The sequence below is a fragment of the Hippopotamus amphibius genome, chromosome 4 (assembly GCF_030028045.1).
Source record: "Hippopotamus amphibius kiboko isolate mHipAmp2 chromosome 4, mHipAmp2.hap2, whole genome shotgun sequence".
NCBI classification, from domain to species: Eukaryota; Metazoa; Chordata; class Mammalia; order Artiodactyla; family Hippopotamidae; genus Hippopotamus; species Hippopotamus amphibius.
The window spans coordinates 184,719,340-184,737,987 of NC_080189.1; the positions used below are offsets into that span (position 1 = coordinate 184,719,340).

An 18,648-nucleotide genomic window follows, 5' to 3' on the forward strand; every position below is an offset into this window, starting at 1 on the left:
CAAGAGACCGTTACACTTAGTGACTGGCCTATAGGCAATATTGCTTCTAAACAGGACCCGTGGTTTTCAAACAAACATGTTCCACAACCTCTGCTGTAACCGACTTTTCTAGAAAATAGTGATCCTGTTAGGAGGCGTGTCTCTTTTCTTAGCTGAACGTAAATAAGCTCGGTTCTCCTTCTCCCTCCTCCTCCTTGGCACATGCTCTTCTCTGGCCTCTCCCCCTACTTTCCTCCCACCTCGCTGGCCTGGCTGCCTCACTGGCTCCTGCGTGTTGGGTGCCCTCTCCACTGCGCTCTCTGTGTCTCATGCAGCCTGTCCTGCCCGGCCTCATCCTGAGCTCCAGCCTGCCCGTCCCTCTGCCTCCTGGGCGTCTCCACCTGACCACCTGCTGGACGTGTCAAACTGGCCTTATCTCCAGTCCCCTCCCTCAGGCTTGCTCCTCCCCCAGTCTTCTCTTCCCGTCCTCCAGCCCATGCCCGGACGCCCGCTGTCTCAATCCTTGGAATTCACCCTGATCTGTTTCTTACCACATGCAGTGCTACCACCATCCCTCACTCGGGTTATTTAAGCCCCTCCTGACTGGTCTCTCTGTGTCTGCTCTTGCCCCCTGAAGTCTGTTTCCAACACAGCAGCCAGAGTACATCTTAAATCACGTTGACCCTGACGCTGCTCTTCTCAGAGCCTGTTAGCAGCTTCCTGTCTCACTCCCCACAGTGGCTTGCTGGGCCCCACGTCACGTGCCACCTCTCTGACTCCCGCTCTTCCCCTCACCTCTCTGCTGCAGCCGTGGGGACTCTTGCCCATCCTCACATGTGCCTGGTGGACCCTGGCCCCGGGCCTTTGCCCTTGCGGATCCCCTGTCCGGAAGCCCTGGGAGCAAATACTCGCAGGGCTCCCACCCTGCCTTTCCTGGTCTCTGCTCAGATGTCACCTCCTCAGTGAGGCCCTCCCTGACCCCTGTTTAAAATACATCTTCCCTCCCTTTCCTGCTTTTCTCCATAGCACTGCTCCCCGTCCCGGCATCCTGTGTACTTCGCTTTTCCCCCTCGTTGTCTCTCTCCTCCCACAGAACGTAAACGTCTGCGTAAGCAGAGGTTCTCGTCTGTTTGTTTATTGTACCTACAACAGTGCCTGGCACATGACAGGCCCGCATGTGGTTGAAACAGACAAGTGACTGTGTCGAAGGTTCCAACATCCACGTTGGTGTGAACACGCGGTCGTGGTGTCTCATGCTGTCTTAGGTGCCACCATCTGTGCTGCGCCCGTGCGTGAGGGGCTCAGGTCTCAGGTCTCGCGGGGCCGTGTTCTGGGCCGCCGAGCTCTCTGCTCCCGAGGCTCGCCGCTCGCTGTTCCCGCCTCACGCCCACAGCGACGCCACATCTTCTAGCTCATGGTTGATGTTCCTTTCCTTGGTTTGATGAGTTAACTGTGAGCAGGCTTCTTGTTGCCTGTGACTGGGGTAGGTGAATGTTATCCCTTAAATACCACTTCAAGTGAAGGGTGACTCTGAGAGTCACATTTTTGTGCACACTGCCTGTGTTCATTTCCGGCTTTGTCTGGTTAGGTGGGTGTCCACTACGAACTGACCGAAGAAGAGAAGTTCTACCGGAATGCTCTAACACGGATGCCAGATGGCCCCGTTGCCCTGGAGGAGTCCTATTCTGCAGTCATGGGCATCGTCACTGAAGTCGAACAGTATGTCAAGGTGAGACGCGGATGTCATTCAAAGATGTTGTCTAAGACGCTTACGAGTATGAGCTTTAATAATGTGATGTACGAGGTAATATTTGCTGTTTTAAAGCAAGGAGTGAACAATAGGACAGACCTTGTGGGATATTAATTATTTTGGAGAACATGAAACTATTCCCTTTTGATAGGAAAATTCTGAGAATTTGAAGTGAGAGTTTTCCTGACAGTGATGAAAGAACATGAACCTTTTAACAGAATATGAAAATATATATTAACATTTTACAAAATGAAAAATCAAACTAGTATTTAACTGTGTTCTTCATTTGCAGGTTTGGCTTCAGTATCAGTGTTTGTGGGACATGCAAGCTGAGAACATCTATAACAGACTCGGGGAAGATCTCAACAAGTGGCAGGCTCTCTTGGTTCAGATAAGGAAGGCCCGAGGAACCTTTGACAATGCAGAGACCAAGAAAGAGTTTGGACCAGTAGTCATTGATTACGGCAAGGTAAGCTCTGCTGTCTTATGAAAGGTGTCCAGGTAGCTGTGAAGGTTAACATCTGACTAAAATGTAGCTGAAGCATAAACCCTCCATCGTGAAAGCATTGCTGACCCGTGGTCGTGTGCTCCTTCACCTGCAGGTCCAGTCTAAGGTGAACCTGAAGTACGACTCTTGGCATAAGGAGGTCCTCAGCAAATTTGGGCAGATGCTCGGCTCAAACATGACAGAGTTCCACTCCCAGATCTCCAAGGTGAGCAGGCAGGGTCCTGCTGGTGTGACGCATCCACTGGTCCCCTCGGCTCCCTGTTAAGTCCTATTCTTTCTCCGGACAGTCTCGCCAGGAGTTGGAGCAACACTCGGTGGACACGGCCAGCACCTCTGACGCAGTGACCTTCATCACCTACGTGCAGTCTCTGAAACGGAAGATCAAGCAGTTTGAAAAGCAAGTGGAGGTGAGCTCTGGCCCTCACTGTGTCTCAGGTGGGGTCCGCAGTGCGTTTCTGTCGTACCCCCTGCTGTGGTTGTAAAGGTGGACAGGTGATTCTTAGGCACCTCAAGGTTTGAGAACCGCAGGCTTTTGTCTTTTAAAATCTTTTACTTTTGTTGTGGATCAAGTCCTCAGACTTGAATTTCCTTCTTCTAATTTGGAATGAGGGTGTGAAGCCCAGCTCCAGCGTGCATAGACCCTGCTTAGGGCCACCTGGATGCATCCGGGAGCAGCCACGGGACTGGCCACGGCCACGGCAGGCCCTCGGGGCATCGTGCTGCCCTCTGGCCACGGTGCCTTCAGGAGGAGAGCAAATGTGTTCTGTAACCATGGAGTGTCTTTTCGTATGTGGGAACCTGTCAGTAGCTTCTGTTATCATTATAGAAGGAAAACATTCAATGTATTTTTTAACTCTCAAAGCTCTACCGCAATGGTCAGCGCTTGCTGGAAAAGCAGAGGTTCCAGTTCCCGCCTTCCTGGCTCTACATCGACAACATCGAGGGAGAATGGGGGGCCTTCAACGACATCATGCGGCGGAAGGACTCTGCCATTCAGCAGCAGGTGGCAAACCTGCAGATGAAGATCGTGCAGGAGGACCGGGCCGTGGAGAGCCGCACCACCGACCTGCTGACCGACTGGGAGAAGACCAAGCCCGTCACGGTGAGTCTCGCCCCGGCGTCTCGGTTTCTCCCAAACCAGCAGCATGATCTGGAGTCTCTGCTTTCAGACTTAAAAGGCCTTGCCGTGGCTTAGCTTTCCAGAATGAAGACTTTTTCTTCTTGTAATTAAAAGGAGCGGTACTTGCGGACCGTGTATTTGAAGTATAAAAGCCAACTTAGACCTCTTTTTACCTGGAACCCCTCATTACAGTCATTTAAGTCAAGAAATGGTTTTAAAGACTTATGTTTTCCTGTCCTTAAGTTACCCTCGTACTTAGGTGTACTCAGAAGTTAGAACTTCCTTTCTCGTGGACACAGGCCAAGCGTCGCGTTGCCGTCACTGCTAGGTCTGTGTGGTGGGGGGCAGTTCTGAGCTGTGCCACCGTCATCACAGTTGTTAAGCTTTTCTGTACCCAGGACCTGCCACACCCAGGTCTCTGGCTTCATTCAAGTATTTATTGAGCACAACTGTGTTCTGGGCAGCAGAGATACAGTGGTGCCCAGAAAGGAGCCCTACCCCATGGAGCCCTGCTCCAGTGGGGGACAGAGGACAGGAAACGTGAACAAGACGGCCGTGTGCCGGTGGGGAGGGGTGTTGGTACTTTGCTGCTCTGCAGGGAAGGAGCCGTGTGGAGACGGAGGGAGGGGCTGGCGCGTGTGCTGACTGCCACAGGGGCGTTCAGGCAGCGGGACGGCCAGCCTGAGGCTCAGGCACGGAGGTCACAGCCTCCCCAGTGGAATTCACTGGGTGAAATTCACATTTAGACCCACATGTAAACATGGAAGGGGAAGGATGTTAAAACATTCTGAACGTTGGTTTTGTAGCGAGGGTGTGGGTTCTCTGCACCAGGCCTAGGGGCTGATTTGCCACCCACCCCCACAGCTACTGGGTCAGCCTCCGTCCTGCCCGCAGCCCTGTTCGTGCCGCCGGGCCCGAGGTCAGGCTTTGTGTTTCGTTTTGGCCGAGGGGCCCCGGTGTTAAGCGGGCTGTGCTTTTGCTAACACCAGTAACTGCCAGGTTACGCAGGGGAGTGACCGCTGATCACTGGGCAGGAGTGTGAGCCCCTGAGTTTGGGTATTCTTTACTGCCTCGCCTTGCTAGTCATGTGTTACAGTTAAAACTTTAGCTGGCATTTTGTGTAGTCGTTCTCAAAGGTTATTAAAGTGGAGAGGAAGTGTGTGAATAGCACTTATGCTGAGGGAGCGTCCTCCCCCGTGAGGACATGCTTTCTTCCTCATTCTTCTCTCAGTAACTGACACGGTGACTGCGCACCTCAGGGTGGGCATGGCTGGCAGCCCAGGCGCCGTGTCCCCTCTGTCCGGCGTGTCCTGCTCCAGGCTCGGGCCTGTCTTGACTCCTCTCTTGGGTCTCCCTCGGCGCTCGGTGAGGGGTTGGCTGTGCCGAGAGGCGCTCCACCTTTCCTGCGTCAGATCTGGAAGTGGAAGTTGGTCCAGTCATGGACGCGCATCACCAGTGTACACTTTCTGAGGGTTCACGTACACAGACATGTTTGAGGAATCACAAATTCTAGAAGCCCAGCAGGCCCCCTCCGCCGTCTCACAGCCAAAGCTCATCTGTCCTGAGACCGGCTCTGATTCTCTGGCCTTGACGGCTTCAGGGCAATCTCCGTCCGGAGGAGGCGCTTCAGGCTCTCACCATATATGAAGGAAAGTTTGGCAGGCTGAAGGACGACCGGGAGAAGTGTGCGAAGGCCAAGGAGGCGCTGGAATTGACCGATACGGGACTTCTCAGCGGCAGTGAAGAGCGTGTCCAGGTACACACCGCTCCAGCGGGCAGGTGGGGCCGGGCTCCGCGCGCTGACTCTGCCCCCAGCCAGGGCCACCTCAGGGGCCCTGGCAGGTTCTGAGACGGTTCTGCTTCCGAAGTTTAACTGCTTTACTGTTCTTGATCACAGGTGGCCTTAGAAGAGTTACAGGACCTCAAAGGCGTTTGGTCAGAACTTTCTAAGGTCTGGGAGCAGATTGATCAGATGAAGGAACAACCATGGGTTTCAGTGCAGCCTCGAAAGGTATATATGGTTGAAACTCATGTTGTGTGTACCTTCACATACTGAAAGTTGTAGACTTTACTTAGAAACTTTGCAACAAGGAACTGTATTGTGAGTCTGCAAAGTGTCACTTAATGGTCATTTACATTAATCATCCAGACTAATGTAAAATTTCTTTTACTACCATTTTTTAAATATTTTATCCTTTGAAGGAATGTTGGCAATCTAAATACTGTGTTGTGTTTCTCTTGACAGCTTCGGCAAAATTTAGATGGCCTCTTGAACCAGCTGAAAAACTTCCCCGCACGATTACGGCAATATGCGTCCTATGAGTTTGTCCAGAGGCTTCTGAAAGGTTACCTGAAGGTTGGTGACTCGGAGCTGCGGTCTTGGATGTCCTCTCAAAGCATGCTGCACGGGTAACCTGGCTCACTCTCTCCACAGATAAACATGCTGGTGATTGAATTGAAATCCGAAGCACTTAAAGATCGCCACTGGAAACAGCTGATGAAACGGCTTCATGTAAACTGGGTTGTTTCTGAGCTGACCCTTGGCCAAATCTGGGATGTTGACTTGCAGAAGAATGAAGCTATTGTCAAGGATGTGCTGCTTGTGGCACAGGGGGAGATGGCTTTGGAGGAATTTTTGAAGCAGGTAAGTAACAGACTGACGGGCACTTTCATGTCGTGTTTCCGGCTGTGATGCAGATTTGAGCCTCACGTGGTCCGTTTTGTCCCCATAACACTTGATCCCTTGTGTGGCTGGTGAACACCCACGTATTGGTGACTTGCCTCTTTCGGTTTCAATTCAGATAAGAGAAGTGTGGAATACTTACGAGTTAGACTTGGTCAACTATCAGAACAAGTGCCGCCTGATCCGCGGCTGGGATGACCTCTTCAACAAGGTCAAAGAGCACATCAACAGCGTGTCCGCCATGAAGCTCTCTCCGTATTATAAGGTACCGGTGCAGAGAGGCTTCCCTCCCACACGTCCACTGTGATACCTTCCGGCTCACAGTTAAGGGGCTTCCCCAGCGGTCCAGTGGTTAAGATTTCATGCTTCTACTGCAGGGGGCACGGGTTCGATCCCTGGTCAGGGAATTAAGAGCCAGCGTGCCTTGCGGCCAAAGTAAATAAATTTTTTAAAAATACTAAAAATATAAAACTGGCCAGACTTACAGTTACCAGGTGCCTGTTTTTAGAAAAAGTGAGTCGCATACCTTGATGGGGTCTTTAGCTGTACGTTGGGGTAAGTTCTGGCGTACCTGAGTGGAGAGTTTAGCAGTTGAGCTCTGCCTTCCATCTACCCGGTAGGTGTTTGAAGAAGACGCCCTGAGCTGGGAAGACAAACTGAACCGCATCATGGCTCTCTTCGATGTGTGGATCGACGTGCAGAGGCGCTGGGTCTACCTGGAGGGCATCTTCACGGGCAGTGCCGACATCAAGCACCTGCTGCCGGTGGAGACCCAGCGGTTCCAGAGGTACGGCCTTGAGTTGGGACGCAGGGCTGAAGGGCAGGCTTGGCTGGTAACCGCCCTTGGCGTGAAGGCTGACATTAACCTCACTTTCCATTTGATTTGTAGTATCAGCACAGAGTTCTTGGCTCTAATGAAAAAAGTATCCAAGTCTCCCCTTGTCATGGACGTTCTGAACATCCAGGGGGTACAGAGATCTCTGGAGAGATTGGCAGACCTGCTAGGAAAGATCCAGAAAGCCCTGGGAGAGTACCTGGAAAGAGAGCGCTCGTCTTTCCCCAGGTGAGAGCGTGGTTTTGATGTGGACCGAAAGAAGTTCAGCTCCGGCACTTTTTTCCTGCTGCCTCTCTCCTGGCCCATGTTGCTCACTCTGACATTAAAGTTTTGTTACCAATAATTGATTTAATGAATGCTGTTTCTCTTTCATCTATTGATTCCTAATTATAACAAGTAACCCTCAATTTTCTACCATGGATTTGTTTACCAGGCTTCACTTAAACTATTATGCACCCTCCCAGGCAGCTTGTGTCTCTTAAAAGTTTAGCTGTGATTTTTTTTTTTTCTTTTTCGGCCGCACAGCGTGGCCTGCAGAACTTCCCTGACCGGGGATTGAAGCCCTGCCCCCTGCATTGGAAGCACAGAGTCTTTGTTTATTTATTTATTTATTTATTTTTTGGCTGCGTTGGGTTTTCGTCACTGCCTGCGGGCCTTCCCTAGTTGCAGAGAGCAGGGGCTGCTCTTCATTGCGGTGTGCGGGCTTCTCAGTGCAGTGGCCTCTCTTATTGCGGAGCATGGGCTCCGGGCGCTCAGGCTTCAGCAGTTGCGGCACATGGGGCAGAGCAGAGTCTTAACCACTGGACCACCAAAGAAGTCCCAGAGTTGTGTAGTGTTTTTTTCTTTTATTTTTGTTTTTTGTCTTATTTTGGGGTTTTTTTTGCCACACTGCACAGCATGTGGAGCTTCCCTGACTAGGGATCAAACCCCTGCCCCCTACAGCGAAACCACAGAGTCCTAACCACTGGACCACCGGGGAAGTCTTATTTTATTTTCTAAGTGACATTTTTTTCCTTCTGAATAGTTTACTTAGTATAAATTGAGCAGGTTTTTAAAAAATTCATGCAGTGAGGTGAATTTCTCTTCAGTATCTTGTTAGGTGAGAGTGTGCCTTTTGCTGAGGGCTAGAAGAAATTCAGATGTGATCTGAATTCAGGCTGGAGACAGTCCACCACCATCCACATCCACTTTCCTTTCTTACAATTTGAAGTTTTGCCTTGATTCACCTTATTTATTTATGTATAGGTCATGTTTTCGCAACTTAAATGCTGTTTTAATTTTAGGTTCTATTTTGTGGGCGATGAAGATTTGCTTGAAATCATTGGAAACAGTAAGAATGTAGCTAAGTTACAGAAACATTTCAAGAAAATGTTTGCTGGCGTTTCGAGCATCATCCTAAACGAAGATAACTCTGTCGTGCTGGGCATTTCGTCCCGTGAAGGAGAAGAGGTAGTTGCTCTTACGACTGTAGCTCAGAAAACTTCACTCCCGTCTTTGCACACTTTAATTCTTAGATTTTCGTTATTTCAGGTTATGTTTAAAACCCCCGTGTCAATTACTGAACATCCCAAAATCAACGAGTGGCTCACGCTGGTAGAGAAGGAGATGAGAGTCACACTGGCCAAACTGCTTGCTGAGTCTGTTACAGAAGTTGAGATTTTTGGTAAAGCAACTTCAATTGACCCAAATACCTACATCACCTGGATTGACAAATACCAGGTAACGTGCAGTCGCAGGGGGGCAGTGTGAAGGTGCGGGCGCCGGCCAGTCTTAAAACCATCCTTTTGGGTCTCGTGTGCCGTGTGTCACAGGCCCAGCTGGTGGTCCTGTCAGCCCAGATCGCCTGGTCTGAGAACGTGGAGACGGCTCTGGGCAGCACTGGCGGGAGCGGTGACGCGGCCCCCCTGCACTCCGTGCTCAGCAACGTGGAGGTCACCCTCAACGTGCTGGCTGACTCCGTCCTCATGGAGCAGCCCCCACTCCGGAGACGCAAGCTGGAGCACTTGGTGAGTCCCGTTCCTCCCAGCCGGGCTCCCGTGCCTGCACCTCGAGCCGTTGAAAGAACTCGTGCTTGAGGAATTTCCTAAATGGCATCAGGGAGAAAAACAAGTCAACGGCCTGTTGACAGACGTTGGGGCGGGTGCTGGGCGCTCTGTTCTGTCGAAAGGCAATCTTGGGGGACAGGAGTTACACACATGACCTCCTGGCACAAAGGGGTGACACTCGTGCATCAAGGTCTCTCCCGCTCTTGTCCCCTCCTCCCCATAAAGCCGCCCCAGAGGCCAAGCCTCACAGCTGGGCCAGCCCAGCGTGTCTCTAAGCCCATTGCGGCAGACAGACTTGATAGCTCTCCTCCTGTCACGTTTCATGGTAGTTGCAGAGTTTTTACTTAAGGTGAGGTGTTTTTATTTGTTTCTTTGTTTTTGCTAGAGCTCTGAATTCTATGTAATTCCATTGTGTGAACAACAGTCCTATTGTTTTTAAAAGTGAATTTATGTTTTGGAATATTCATACTGTAAGTGGACCTAGAATCTCAATTTAAAAGTCTACTAAATAACCTACACGCCCAGAGGATGTACTTACGTACTTTAGTTTACATACTTTAAAGTATGTAAATGTACTTTCTGATAAACTCTTAAAGTGACTCTTTCTTTAGATTACAGAGTTGGTTCACCAGAGAGATGTCACCAGGTCCTTGATCAAGAGCAAGATCGACAATGCCAAGTCTTTTGAGTGGCTCAGCCAGATGCGATTTTACTTTGACCCCAAGCAGACCGACGTGTTGCAGCAGTTGTCAATTCAAATGGCCAATGCCAAGTTTAACTATGGCTTTGAGTACCTGGGTGTTCAGGACAAGCTGGTCCAGACCCCTCTCACTGACCGCTGCTACTTGACGATGACACAGGCCTTGGAGGCCAGGCTGGGCGGGTCCCCCTTTGGTGAGTCCCTCCCCACACCTGGACAGGTGGAGTCAGATAAGAAACGTGCTTCTCAAAGATTAAGCAGTGATCTAAATGTATTTTTCAACTGCACGGCTAGCGCATTCTAAAACTTGAAGTCTGTTGGTGGTTGTTACATTTGCAGTTGACCCTTGAACACGCTGGTTTGAACTGGGGGAGTCCACTTAGACACACAGTTTTTTCAGTAGATACGCAGTTGGTCCTCTGTATTAACGGTTTCACCTCCTCAGACTGAACCAGCAGTGGATTGAAGTTTCCACCCAAGGCTGGTTGAATCCAGGGATGCAGAGCCTGCGGACACAGAGGGCCGACTGTGGGGCTGGAGGGTCCGCGGGTTGGAGTACGCATGGGACTAGTCCCCGTGAGACTGAGGACTGACTGTACTTTGATTTTTTTTTTAATGAATTGCTTTTACAGTTCTTGAAACTAAAGATGTGTTCTTATTTGAGTTCTCGATTACTTTTCTTCAAATAACAGGGCCTGCGGGGACTGGAAAGACGGAGTCTGTCAAAGCTCTCGGCCATCAGCTTGGACGCTTTGTTTTGGTTTTCAACTGTGATGAAACCTTTGATTTCCAGGTGAGAAGCTTTGTGGGAACCACCTAGAGTTAAGGGCCGGAGGGTCAGGTGGAGAAGAGCACGCCTGCGCCTCTCAGAGCCGGTAGCCTCACGGCGCCGCATGATCCTTTGGGGACTGGGTTACTGGAGCTGTTTGAGGTGCCCAACACCTGCTTGATGCCGACTTGAGCTTCACATCTTCAGAGTAACTCTTCAGTGTAACATCTTTCTAGTGTCTGTATCTGGGAATAAGCAAATATTATGGGAAAGGTTTTTTTTTTTAACAAGTGTTAGCTTTCTCTTTGGGCTTTTATTGGCACAGGAGGAAAAATAATATGTTACGTCTGTACTGCGATTTATGAATTACTTGCTGCCTATAAGGCTGGGCTCCTTGCCTCACGTGTGAAGCTGATTCCTCCTTCACAGCCGTGCCCCCGCCCCCCCACCCCGGGAGGAAGGCGGTGTTATTCCTGTTTCAGAGATGAGCAGACGAGGGGTCCAAGATGTGATATGCCCAGAGTGGGGCCAGTCACCCAAGCCAGGGCCAGAGCCCATTCAGCCAGCACCGAGGCCAGGGCTTTAGCCCCCTTCCTCCTTCTCGTTTCAGGCGATGGGACGGATCTTCGTGGGGCTTTGCCAGGTGGGCGCGTGGGGCTGCTTTGACGAGTTCAACCGCCTGGAGGAGCGGATGCTATCAGCCGTGTCCCAGCAGGTGCAGTGCATCCAGGAGGCGCTGCGGGAGCACTCCAGCCCCAACTACGATAAGAGTGAGGCTCCGCTTCTTCCTTGCAGTTACTGAGGGGGCGGGGCGCCACTGTGGATGGTTGCTACCTGTTTGATTAGAAATAAGCAAGAATTTAATGTAGCTCCCAGCACGCGCTGTTGCAGGCAGGGTGGTGTGTCCTGATGGAAGACGGACGGTAGGGCCCGGGATAACACTGCACCCTCGCCCCAGAGCAGCCCAGCGGGGCCGTCCGTCCTTCCCCTGCAGGCAGAGCTCCCGTGCTCCCTCCCCCCGTGTTTGCGCACAACACAGGTTTGAGCCTATGGGCCCCCCCGTGCCCCACCCTCCTCCCTGCATCCCCACAGAGCCGGGTGTCCTGGCCAGAGTGCCTGAGGGCTTGTTCCCCACAGAGCCTGGCACGTGAGCTGAGGAATTAAATAGATGCATCCACGTTGGATAGTTTACCTTTTAATGTTCCCTTTTATTCCATAGTAATAGTAACTTGTCTTACCAGACCTCCTAAGTAAGACAAAAGCAGTGTCAAAGAAATCAGTACCTGTGTGCTCCTTGTTCTCTTATGGAGGAAATCTAATCCCTAGTCTGCAGTTGTGGGGGGGGGGGGGGGGGGGGGCATTGTTTTTTTTTTTTTGTTTTTTGTTTTGTTTTGTTTTTTTGATGACCTAGGAAAGGGTAATTCTCATGACCTAAGCCAGTTGCTTTTGTCACGACATTGATCGGTTTTTATTCCTGCAACTGTTGTCGGGCTGCATTTTGGTTCTTGCATTGACCTTGTGATGCTCAGTGATGCACAAGTAGGACAGTGGGCTTCCTGCCCCTGGTGACTTCATCCATTCCACATTCGGACAGATTTTGTGTGGCTGAGGTGTGTTCTGAAGTTGGGTCTGCCTGGGCGCGTGGGTGTCATGTCTGGTGAGAGCCCACGGAAAGGCTCTCCAGACAGCAGCTCCCCTGGAGTCCTGGGCCGCGAGGGAGATGGGTGCTCCGTCTGCACTTCTAGAGACTTTGGAGCGGTTTTTTGGCTATCGTGAGTCTTAACACTGTCATCTGGTTTTCAGCCTCTGCCCCCATTACTTGTGAGCTGCTGAACAAACAGGTCAAGGTGAGCCCAGACATGGCCATTTTCATCACCATGAACCCCGGCTACGCAGGCCGGTCGAACCTTCCAGACAACTTGAAGAAGCTGTTCCGGAGCTTAGCCATGACCAAGCCCGACCGGCAGCTCATCGCCCAGGTCATGCTGTACTCACAGGGCTTCCGCACCGCCGAGGTCCTTGCCAACAAAATCGTCCCATTCTTCAAGTGAGTCGCTTGGAGTTATTCCTGATCTAGCATGTGTTAAATGTGCTGTTCCTTCCACATATCCATCTCTTTATTCATTGACATCTGACGCTGTTGGTGCTCAAAGGGTACTGTTTTTAAAGAAAACCCTTTCCCTTTTAGACTATGCGATGAGCAGCTCTCCTCTCAAAGCCACTATGACTTTGGCCTCCGAGCCTTGAAGAGCGTGTTGGTGAGTGCAGGGAATGTGAAGCGGGAACGGATTCAGAAGATCAAGAGGGAGAAGGAGGAGCGCGGTGAGGCAGTTGACGAAGGAGAAATAGCGGAAAATCTGCCTGAGCAAGAGGTGTGCAGGGGGTCCTGTAATCGCTCAGACCCAAACACTGGTCGCATTTACCTTTCCCACCCCCAAGTCATGGCTCGAGGGCTCTCCTGGTGACTCCCATGTCTGGGGTGAATGGAGGAGACGCGTGTTTGACAGCTGGGGGTGGCGGTGGGGCGCTGGAGCTCACCGCTTGTTCACCAGGCCGTTGTGTGGTGGGTCCCTTCAGGGCCAGCCCCTGCCCCCCTGGAGCTCATCCCCTTCTCCCCCGCAGATCCTGATACAGAGTGTCTGTGAGACGATGGTTCCAAAGCTGGTGGCAGAAGACATCCCGCTGCTCTTCAGCCTCTTGTCGGACGTGTTCCCCGGGGTGCAGTATCACCGGGGTGAGATGACGGCACTGCGGGAGGAGCTCAAGAAGGTGTGTCAGGAGATGTACCTGACATACGGAGACGGAGAGGAGGTCGGCGGCATGTGGGTCGAAAAGGTAACTGGGCACGTGGTGTTGGCTGGCGCCTCACGGACCCCGCAGGCGGCTGTGGGCAGTCATGATGGCCGTGGACTCGGTGGGGGGGAGCCCTATCCCAGCGGGCTCTGTCCATGAGCCATGGCATCTGGCTTGTGAAGATTTGCCCCAAGTCCCGTTAAGGTTTTTTCTTAAGTGTAATGATAGCAAATCTTACCTGAAACGTTCACTTGTGTGGTATAGTTTGTTCTGTGAAAATGGTGGCTAAAGGGGGATTGTGATGGGAAATGTCTGTGGCAGTGGAAGTTCTCTTTCTAAGACTTTGCAGTACCTTGATGGACAGCACAAGTGAGCTCATCGATACAGAGCTTACCTTCTGTTTGGTGTCTTCCCTTTCCCTCCTCTGTGAGCTATGGTCCTGGGTTAGACGGGCTCGTTCATCCTGGCTCTGTCCTCCGGGCAGGGGGTCTCGGGGGTCTCTTCTGAGGCAGCTCAGGGAGCATCTCCTGACTCCTCAGACAGCTCCACAAGTGTAGTTGAAACCCTTCTGTATTTGCCGTGCTTGTGGCCAGTTGAAGGTCTCTCTGGTTGGAAAGTCCCAGGACTTGCCTTGAGGGATTCACAGGACACATGTCTTGCTCGGTGTCGCGAGAGGTGGTGAGGAACCTTCCTCGTTCTTTCTCCGGGGTGGTTACGGTGCTGCTCGGCTTGGTCCTCAGGTTCTCCAGCTCTATCAGATCACTCAGATCAACCACGGCCTGATGATGGTGGGGCCCTCGGGCAGTGGGAAGAGCATGGCCTGGCGCGTTCTTCTGAAGGCTTTGGAGAGGCTTGAGGGTGTGGAGGGCGTGGCCCATATCATCGACCCTAAAGCCATCAGCAAAGACCACCTGTACGGAACCCTGGACCCCAACACCAGGGAATGGACAGACGGGCTCTTCACACACGTCCTGAGAAAGTAAGTGCGCTTGGGTGGTGTCCGCACTCGGTCCTCGTACTAACAGCGCGCGTTGTCCTTCCTACCACAGTCTAAACGAGTTAAAGTCACTTTAGAAACCACCATAGGCCGAGCATGTTTAATCTCAGTCGCCGGCTGTATTAAAACCCTTCCGTGCAGGATCATAGACAACGTGAGGGGGGAGCTGCAGAAGCGCCAGTGGATCGTCTTTGACGGTGACGTGGACCCCGAGTGGGTGGAGAACTTGAACTCGGTGCTGGATGACAACAAGCTGCTGACTCTGCCCAACGGAGAGCGCCTCAGCCTCCCGCCCAACGTACGTGACTTAAGTATTCTGCCCTGACTGACCGAGGTCAGGAGAGTAGCGCCAGCTTCCCTCCGTGCGGTAGCAGTCAGTGTCAGTAACGTCACAGTCGTGGCCTCTGTACGAGGTTTTCTCCAGTCCTAGGGCTAGTGAGAAATATTTTTGAAGGGGTCATTCATAACTTTCCTCTACTTACTGAATATTAAGCATACGCCTTAGTTCTTAACCTTTCCTACAACCCCGTGAAGTGGGGTTGTAGTCAGGATTTCTGGGAGGTGGCAGAATGGGGGATTTAGATATGGGGGCTTTCAGGGTCATCCCTCGGAACTAAGCATTTGATCCGAGTCCTGACCACACCCCTTGATAGGTGGGCGAGCGTGGGCAGGCCTGGTGTGGACGTGCATTCTTACTTTGACCCCACACTTTTGGAGTTCCATCGTGTGCCGGGCCCTGTTTTAGATGCTGAAAATATACCCGTAAACAACACGGACAGAACCCCTGCTCTCCTGGGGCCCAGAGTCTGAGGTGGAAGACAGACAGGATAAGTGCTGATGGGGCTATGGAGAAAGTAAACTGGAGGAGAGCGGCCATCGATGCTGAGGGGTGGAGCTTGCACATCAGAAAGGGTGGTGCGGAGGCTTTGGGGAAGCTGGCGGCCTTAGTGGAGACTGAGGGCGTGAGGGAGCAGCTCCCGCGGCTTCCGGGTGCCCCAGGCAGAGGGACGGGTGGCAGAGGGAGCATCTGGCTGTGCCTGGCGTGTGCGAGGAGAGCGAGGGCGGGTGCCTGACGTGGAGAGAAATTAGGACAGGACCCAAGGGGAAACAGGCGAGATGGGGTCAGGCCTGGGGTCACTGAGGACTGGAGCGTGCCCGCTGGGTGAGCTGGGAGCCTTGGGAGGCCCCAGCACCACAGGCACAGCCGTGGGGGTGCTGAGACGTGGCGGAGTTGGTGTGAGTTAAAGCTTGTGCCGGTGGGATCTGCTGATGGGCTGGAGGTGGGCGTGAGGGAAAGGAGGAGTCCAGTAGGACTCCTGAGCTGCTGGTGGGCGGGAGCCTTTATCATGATGAAGGGTCAGCGCTGGTTGTCATCACCACGTCAGAAACCATGCTGTGGGTCTGGGGAGGTGCACTTATGCAGACTTGTGTCTTTTTTTTTTTTTTTTTTTTTTTTTGGCCGCACCGGGTCTTATTTATGACACGGTGGAATCTTCGTTGCTGCTGTGGGATCTCTAGTTGCGGCATGATCAATCTTTTAGTTGTGTTGTGAGGGATCTCGTTCCCTGACCAGGGATGCAACCCAGGCCCCCTGCATTGGGAGCACAGAGTCTTAACCACTGGACCACCAGGGATGTCCCAAAGACTCGCGTCTTAATTTGACTCGTCAGGTTCTCTTCTTACAGTCTCATTACCCAGTGGATTCTGACTACCGTCAGAAAGAGATGGATCTCCTCGTGAGGCGTGTCAGCTCTGAGGTTAGGGCTCTGCAGTCAGACCGTCTGGTTTGACTCTCAGCCCCGCCGTCTACTGACAGTGGGACCCGCGAGGCTGCTGACCCCACGAGTGAGAGGAGACCCTGCCGGTCAGCCTGGCAGGGTCGGGCCCGGGAGCCTGGCCACAGCACCTCAGTGCTGACCCCGCCGTCCAGGGAGCTGTTGGTCTTGTTCCAGCAGAGCTCCTGCTCTTCACCCCGCGACACACGGGTTCCTTCCTGCCCAGGTGCTTGGGGAGGAGGTTGGTGGATGGAATGATGTAAACCACAGGTGTTTTTACTTCTAAACCAAGTGCAGAGAGATTAGATTTAAATCGCCCTTTCAGTGGGTACGTAGGTAAACTGATTTTAACATCCAGGTCTCCACCACACCCACATCGTTAAATCTGCTCATTGTTCTCCCTCAAGGTACGCATCATGTTTGAAGTGCAGGACCTGAAGTATGCCACTCTGGCCACCGTGTCGCGCTGCGGCATGGTCTGGTTCAGCGAGGACGTGCTCAGCACGGACATGATCTTCAACAACTTCCTGGCCAGGCTGCGCAGCATTCCCCTGGACGAGGGGGAGGATGAGGCCCAGCGCCGGCGCAAGGGCAAGGAGGATGAGGGCGAGGAGGCCGCCTCCCCGATGCTGCAGGTATGCGGGCTGGCGCTGCTCCCCCGCGTGCGGCCCAGTTGGCGTCTGAGGGTGCCGGGTGCCGCGCAGAGTGAGGCCAGGCGTGCCCCCAAGGTGTCTGGAGGTCGGGGTGCTGTTCAGGACTGTCACTGCTCCTCTGCTGAAGCCAGGCACTCGCTGGAGGTTTGCGTGATCAGTGCAGTTGCAGCTGCAAAAGTGTAGACGTGCATGGAAAGTTTAAAGAATTCTTTCAGTTTTCTCTGCAAGTTGATGAACGATGGACCTTTTGCATTTTGATGGTGAAAACCAATGTTCCCAGAAAGCGTGATTTTTGAGAAGCACCAGGATGGAGTAAGAATTGGTCATTGAAGCTTCATTCCTCATTTTTTCAATCCATAAAACTGTTTCTTGGAGTTGCATGACCCTCTCCGGGGCCTAGGTTAGAGTCGATGAAAACCTCCCCGCCTTTGAGACGGTAGCTAAGCACCACGCGTCCCCTCCTGCAGATCCAAAGGGACGCAGCTACGATCATGCAGCCGTACTTCACGTCTAACGGCCTGGTCACCAAGGCCCTGGAGCACGCCTTCAAGCTGGAGCACATCATGGACCTGACACGCCTGCGCTGCCTGGGCTCGCTCTTCTCCATGCTGCACCAGGCCTGCCGCAACGTGGCCCAGTACAACGCCAACCACCCCGACTTCCCCATGCAGATCGAGCAGCTGGAGCGCTACATCCAGGTCGGGAGGGGTCTGGCTGGGGGGTGCAGGCAGCATGTCTGGGCACCACCGCTTCGGGGTGACATTGCTGTAAAGGGCTTTCCTTCATTGTCGAGATTCTGTCCTAAACGGGATCCATTCCCTCTTCCAATAGCGGTATCTGGTTTACGCCATCCTCTGGTCCCTGTCTGGAGACAGTCGGCTGAAGATGAGAGCTGAGCTGGGCGAATACATCAGGAGGATCACGACGGTGCCACTGCCGGCTGCTCCCAACATCCCCATCATCGACTACGAAGTGAGCGGGCGCCTCGACGTGGGCGTCTTCTTTCCTTTCGTAGGGGGGTGTTGTCCTTTTAGTTTCCGCTGGTACGAGGAGCACAGACTAACTTGGAGGTTCTGACTTGTGTGAGAGTGAGCAAGTCTTGTAGGTGAGCAGGCACGTGGGCCCCGTGGTGACCCGTGCCCCCCCTTGTGTGCAGGTGTCCATCAGTGGAGAATGGTCGCCGTGGCAGGCCAAGGTGCCTCAGATCGAAGTGGAGACGCACAAGGTGGCCGCCCCCGACGTTGTCGTGCCGACCCTGGACACCGTCCGCCATGAGGCCCTCTTGTACACCTGGCTGGCTGAGCATAAGCCCCTGGTCTTGTGCGGCCCTCCCGGGTCCGGCAAGACCATGACGCTCTTCAGCGCCCTCCGGGCCCTGCCCGACATGGAGGTAGAGGGGCTGGGGTGGGGAGCGGGCCTCAGGGGCTCACGTACGGGATCGGCCTCCCAGCACCTCATTTGTTTTTTCCCTTCTCCAGGTCGTGGGTCTTAACTTCTCGAGCGCCACTACTCCCGAGCTCCTGCTGAAGACCTTTGACCACTATTGCGAGTACAGACGCACACCTAACGGGGTCGTTCTGGCCCCTGTTCAGCTTGGAAAGTGGCTGGTGTTGTTCTGTGATGAAATCAACCTGCCAGACATGGATAAATATGGGACGCAGAGGGTCATATCCTTCATCAGACAGGTTTGCTCACGTCCACGAGGCCCTGTCTCCCCCCACGATGTGTCCTGTTCACATTTGCTCCTGACGTGTCTCACTCCTCCTTTCCGCAGATGGTGGAGCACGGAGGCTTTTACCGAACCTCAGATCAGACCTGGGTGAAGCTGGAGAGAATCCAGTTTGTCGGGGCTTGTAACCCACCCACTGACCCTGGGAGAAAGCCCCTCTCCCACAGGTAACACATAGCCCCGTAGGCTTCCTTCCCTGGCCTCACGTATCCCTGTTTCAGGTTTGCTTTACACACAGCATGACATAACTGTGGTTTTAATTATGAAAAGGTAACAAAATACTGCTCATCATGGGGTTCCTCCAGGGTTACA

General features: G+C 52.8%; 1 protein-coding gene across 3 annotated transcripts in view; it reads left to right on the top strand.

Moving 5' to 3' along the window:
- The window catches only part of DYNC1H1 (dynein cytoplasmic 1 heavy chain 1), a 64,227-nt gene that overhangs the window by 23,062 nt on the left and 22,517 nt on the right, over positions 1-18,648 (top strand). For all 3 annotated transcript variants that reach the window (XM_057733949.1, XM_057733950.1, XM_057733951.1), the window contains 29 exons: positions 1,568-1,708; positions 2,022-2,198; positions 2,332-2,442; positions 2,525-2,644; positions 3,100-3,339; positions 4,958-5,113; positions 5,255-5,368; positions 5,603-5,713; positions 5,792-6,001; positions 6,159-6,305; positions 6,661-6,827; positions 6,930-7,103; positions 8,159-8,324; positions 8,406-8,594; positions 8,687-8,881; positions 9,532-9,814; positions 10,313-10,413; positions 11,000-11,159; positions 12,193-12,436; positions 12,578-12,761; positions 13,012-13,224; positions 13,923-14,161; positions 14,321-14,477; positions 16,362-16,589; positions 17,075-17,305; positions 17,439-17,579; positions 17,764-17,997; positions 18,086-18,292; positions 18,382-18,503. In XM_057733949.1, coding sequence (XP_057589932.1) covers positions 1,568-1,708; positions 2,022-2,198; positions 2,332-2,442; positions 2,525-2,644; positions 3,100-3,339; positions 4,958-5,113; positions 5,255-5,368; positions 5,603-5,713; positions 5,792-6,001; positions 6,159-6,305; positions 6,661-6,827; positions 6,930-7,103; positions 8,159-8,324; positions 8,406-8,594; positions 8,687-8,881; positions 9,532-9,814; positions 10,313-10,413; positions 11,000-11,159; positions 12,193-12,436; positions 12,578-12,761; positions 13,012-13,224; positions 13,923-14,161; positions 14,321-14,477; positions 16,362-16,589; positions 17,075-17,305; positions 17,439-17,579; positions 17,764-17,997; positions 18,086-18,292; positions 18,382-18,503 — 5,162 coding nt within the window. The remainder of the gene's footprint in view (positions 1-1,567; positions 1,709-2,021; positions 2,199-2,331; positions 2,443-2,524; positions 2,645-3,099; positions 3,340-4,957; positions 5,114-5,254; positions 5,369-5,602; positions 5,714-5,791; positions 6,002-6,158; positions 6,306-6,660; positions 6,828-6,929; positions 7,104-8,158; positions 8,325-8,405; positions 8,595-8,686; positions 8,882-9,531; positions 9,815-10,312; positions 10,414-10,999; positions 11,160-12,192; positions 12,437-12,577; positions 12,762-13,011; positions 13,225-13,922; positions 14,162-14,320; positions 14,478-16,361; positions 16,590-17,074; positions 17,306-17,438; positions 17,580-17,763; positions 17,998-18,085; positions 18,293-18,381; positions 18,504-18,648) is intronic.